The sequence below is a fragment of the Hordeum vulgare genome, chromosome 1H (genome assembly GCF_904849725.1).
Source record: "Hordeum vulgare subsp. vulgare chromosome 1H, MorexV3_pseudomolecules_assembly, whole genome shotgun sequence".
Lineage (NCBI taxonomy): Eukaryota > Viridiplantae > Streptophyta > Magnoliopsida > Poales > Poaceae > Hordeum > Hordeum vulgare.
The window spans coordinates 1,198,098-1,202,226 of NC_058518.1; the positions used below are offsets into that span (position 1 = coordinate 1,198,098).

Below are 4,129 nucleotides of genomic sequence, written 5' to 3' on the forward strand. Positions count from 1 at the left end.
TGGCATTGTAGATGAGGCATTTCACAGATATTCCATTTCCGTACCTAGGAGTTTAGCCAAAAGTTGAACGAATCGATATGAGTTGAGTTGTACAATAACAAAACTATACTAAACCTTTGTTGTGGATCTTTTGCATGATTGCATGGTTAAATATAAGCGAACTCAATTTGGTTCAATTTGCTTCAATTTGGGTCTGTTTTCCTCATCTGAAAGAGTATGATGTGAATGAATTCAGGTCAGTTATAATCTAATAAATTGAATGCGAAAAAGACCAAGGAGTGCCGAAGAAAACAGTGGCCACCGCCTCCTCTCCCAGCTTTAGATTGTGAAGAGGACAGAGCATCGGGGCAGCCCTCCTTGGTCCTGGCCAGCAGGTAGGGGACAACGTCCAACTCGCCGAACTTAACCACCTTCCTCATGAGCACCGTGCCCATGACGACAAGCAGGGGGGCCCTTGAAGCGGATTCGAGAGCGCCGCCATGACTTGGTCTGATGCATATCACCGACAACCAGTCCAGTTAATGGCTCGATCATGGACCAGGCCGACTAGAACTATGTCCACCCTTACCGGTCAGGGCCATGACTTGTGATGAAGGTTCACAAGTGAGGGGAGCACCTCATGTAAAGGGTCCTCATGGGTCGACGGTCGTCACGAGGCCAGATACTTCAGCGTTGGTGCTAGGGTTCGTCACTGGAAGAGAAGGGGAGGAATGAGAGAAAGAAGACGCAGTCGACTGATGGTGCCTCACTAGTGAGGTCGTCTACTCACAAGGACTATGAGGATTGGGCATACAGATTGGGCCTTATGAGGCCTTAAGGTAAACATGGCATGGATATTGTGTTCGTGGGCTATTAAATCAGTCTATATGGACAATTCGGTCCTACAGAGTAGAGGACCGATTTGAACGTATTTAAATTCGGTTGTAGACCGATTTTTATTCGGTCTTCTCAAGTTCGGTATTTATGGGTTCGGTCTCGGCCTTTATGGCTTCAGTTTTCGGTTTTCCATTTTTATGTCGGGGTTGAGGTTCCACAACTAATTGTCATTATAACTTTCCTTGTGATGCTTTATTCTAGCATTAATATCTTAATTTCAGTTTCAATTTAATTCCCCTGCTGAGAAAAGACTCTCAGAAGAGTGCCTTATATCTGATACTTATTAAGGAAACAAATAGCCGGTACAAAACAAGTACAACTTGATACGTAACAACTTGATAGAAGAAAGTACACAATATACTTTTTTTGTCATCTCCTTCCATCTATTATTCGCGGACAACCGAAAACCCAAGGACAGCAAGGAAATGGACTTGCAACGGCTTTGAAGACCACTATAACCACTCCCTGCAGCATGCAGCTAGCAATGAGATCTAGTAGGGAAGCTGGAAAACTGCACGTGCGTTCATGGTAGTGCCTTCACCGATGTTAGCCCTCGAAACATATCCGTAGTTGCTATCAGTTGAGTGGAGATTTGAATTTGCCAGCCTCACATTGTAGATATAATCCCAGTGCTTAGGGAAGTGTCCTTGCTCACGGATTTCCGTGTACACCTGCATACATAAAATATAAGAATGTGTGCTAGTAGATTTTGAGATATTCCCTTGTCCCTAAATACACGAAGTAGTTCAGATTAGTTTGCTTATCTGTACGAGTTTTAGTTCAATTGATTTCAGAGGAAAATACGAACATATCCATTGTTCCTAAATATAGATTCACAATGTAAATGGGCATGCTTGTCAATCCATATTTTAAATCATTAATATTTTCTTAAAATTATTTAGGAATCCGATTTTTGGTGTACTTCTCAAGACAAACCAGACAAGATTTTATATCATTTTTGTTAAATTAACTAGACGACGCCCCGCGTGTTGCTGCGGGAAACATGATAAACAGATGTATAAATAGGTGTTGAAAAACAAAAACTATTGCTAAAATATGTTAGGATTGCTCTCGTTTTATATTTTAAGAACAATAACTCATATGAAACATTTGACAAAAGATGCGTAAAAAAGTGTAACATGATCTACATATATTTGCTCTAAAGTATATACCGCGTATGCCCATAACAAAAATTAGTGGAACAATGTGTAGATTAGTGCACACATTAGAACTTATGACCACATGCATGACTTGATGATGTGGCATGGTTACATGAGAAAAAATAAATACTTATGACTAAACGCATGACTTGATGATGTAGCATGGTTGCATGAGAAGGAAAAATAGGTAGTGGATTGCAACTATTTAGGAATTGAAGATTATCATCTGCAGCTCCGTAAATGCATGATTTGCCAACTAATTAAACTCCAGCTTCAACTTTTGATTGCATATAAATTTATGTGTTCTTAATAGATTAGTCATTCTAGCTCATAGTAACAAATAATCGGAGTATGAACCAAGAGAAATAAGTAAGATAGAATATATGAAGGTAAGCACATTATTTACCCCGTTGTTGCCAATGAATGGGACAGACCAAGTGAATAACCAGTCGCAGGAGCTGCTGCTGGACGGGATCCTGCTACGATACACAACAGCGGCAGTTGAACCTTTCGCAGCTGCTCTTGGTTTGACGTGGAGAAATGCCCCCCATTGTCCATTCTGAATATCCGATGGGTAGGGTGTATCAAAGATACTGCCAATCCAATTCTTGTACGTGACGAAACTCAGATTGGTACCGGTAGCATTGTAGATGAGGCATTTTACAGATATTCCATTACCGTACCTAGGAGTGTACCCAAAGATATGAGTTGAGTTGTACAAAAACAAAACTATACTAGACCTTTGTTGCGGATCTTTTGCATGATTGGGGGGGGGGGGGGGGGGGGGGGGGCTGTTCCCAAGCACACATCAAAATACAAAAAATATATCATTAGAATCTTTAGATGCTATATTTTTTAATGATATAATTTTTATGTTAAACAATATATTTTATATAAGTGAAATTAATAATCTAGGTAGACGTGCATATCTTCTAAACTGTGACGAAGGGAGTACTGTTTAATTGATTCATATAAACTAAGTTGTTTTCCAGAAAAATCAACTAAAACATCAATAGTAATTTAGACTTGAGAAAACATTAGTATTTATCCTGGCAATAACTGAAGTCAACACCGTTTTCGCTAGTCTAAACTTTTGTATAGCTACAAGTGTCGATGCAAAAATAGTAAATCTCCAGATAATAAACCTACTTGATCTTCAGGTTGTCGACGAATTGTTGTGCATCAATATCCTTGCCACCCGCGTTGATCATCTTCATGGTATAGTCGGCAACATCTTTTTGGGTAACGGGTTCTTTATACTCTCCAGTGGCTATCACCGTCTGCATTGAAATGGGGATACCAAACACTCCTGAGGCCATTTGTTCCTTGGTTTCTTTTCTGTGTGAATGGATTTATGGGTTGTTGCAACCATGTATTTATACACGCTGTGGAGGGATTCTCACATGCAAACCTGGTCACAGGGAGGGTCACGGGATAACAGGTGTGTCGGGAGATAGATAGAGAGAGAGATTGGGTAGCCGACGAACCTAGCATAGCACCATACGGACAGCAAGACAAAAAAAAATGAGAGGATGAAATCAAAATCAAGAAAGCCAATATGCATGTGCGTTCCCAAAAATCAAGAGAGCATGGGCCACGGGGGAGAAAATCGAACGGGTGAACGTGATAGTGACGATGATCCTCCTCCACATCTGCCTAAAATCTTGATATCTTTATTTTTTTCTAATTGTTTTTTGCATGGGATGCTCAATGTTGTCTCTGTTCAACGTGCAAAACGTGTGTTGTTACAGTATCGACCGTGACATATTCGCATAAAGAAAGGGCCAAAGATGCCCCCTAGATCGGATCTTAGCTTGCTCACCACCACAGCTCACTCCCGTACGCTCCAGTTTGCACACATATCGCATCTTCCTTTCTTTAATGGAAGTCCCAAACGACATCTAACGAGTGTGTGGAGGAGGTCAAGATAGGTGGAGGGAAGGGGAGGGTAGGTGGATGATACATGGGTATGTGTACCATTATTGCAATAATAGATGGACACCGGACCCGGCTTGTATGGTAGTATATGTTTGTTAGGCAGATGAAAACGATTCCGTGAACTTGTGTTATAAATTAGCTTCAAGTCATGCACA

The 4,129-nt window shown here is 40.8% G+C and overlaps 1 protein-coding gene across 1 annotated transcript; it reads right to left on the reverse strand.

The window, feature by feature from the left end:
* Positions 1–1,117: 1,117 nt before the first annotated feature.
* Positions 1,118–3,383, reverse strand: LOC123403289 (23 kDa jasmonate-induced protein-like). The gene is made up of 3 exons (XM_045097244.1): positions 3,186–3,383; positions 2,443–2,719; positions 1,118–1,547 (listed from the first exon to the last, which is right to left on the reverse strand). The coding sequence occupies exons 1-3, from the start codon at positions 3,353–3,355 to the stop codon at positions 1,368–1,370; spliced, it is 627 nt and encodes a 208-aa protein (XP_044953179.1). The 5' UTR covers positions 3,356–3,383; the 3' UTR covers positions 1,118–1,367.
* Positions 3,384–4,129: the final 746 nt, after the last annotated feature.

What these genes read in the sequence shown, in the direction of transcription:
- LOC123403289 (XM_045097244.1), bottom strand. Translation starts at nt 3,355, where the DNA reads ATGGCCTCAGGAGTGTTTGGTATCCCCATTTCAATGCAGACGGTGATA. An exon ending in GTCGACAACCTGAAGATCAA is followed by an intron (nt 2,720 to 3,185) that starts GTAGGTTTATTA and finishes GTACACTCCTAG; the next exon opens with GTACGGTAATGGAATATCTG. An exon ending in CATTCATTGGCAACAACGGG is followed by an intron (nt 1,548 to 2,442) that starts GTAAATAATGTG and finishes TTATGTATGCAG; the next exon opens with GTGTACACGGAAATCCGTGA.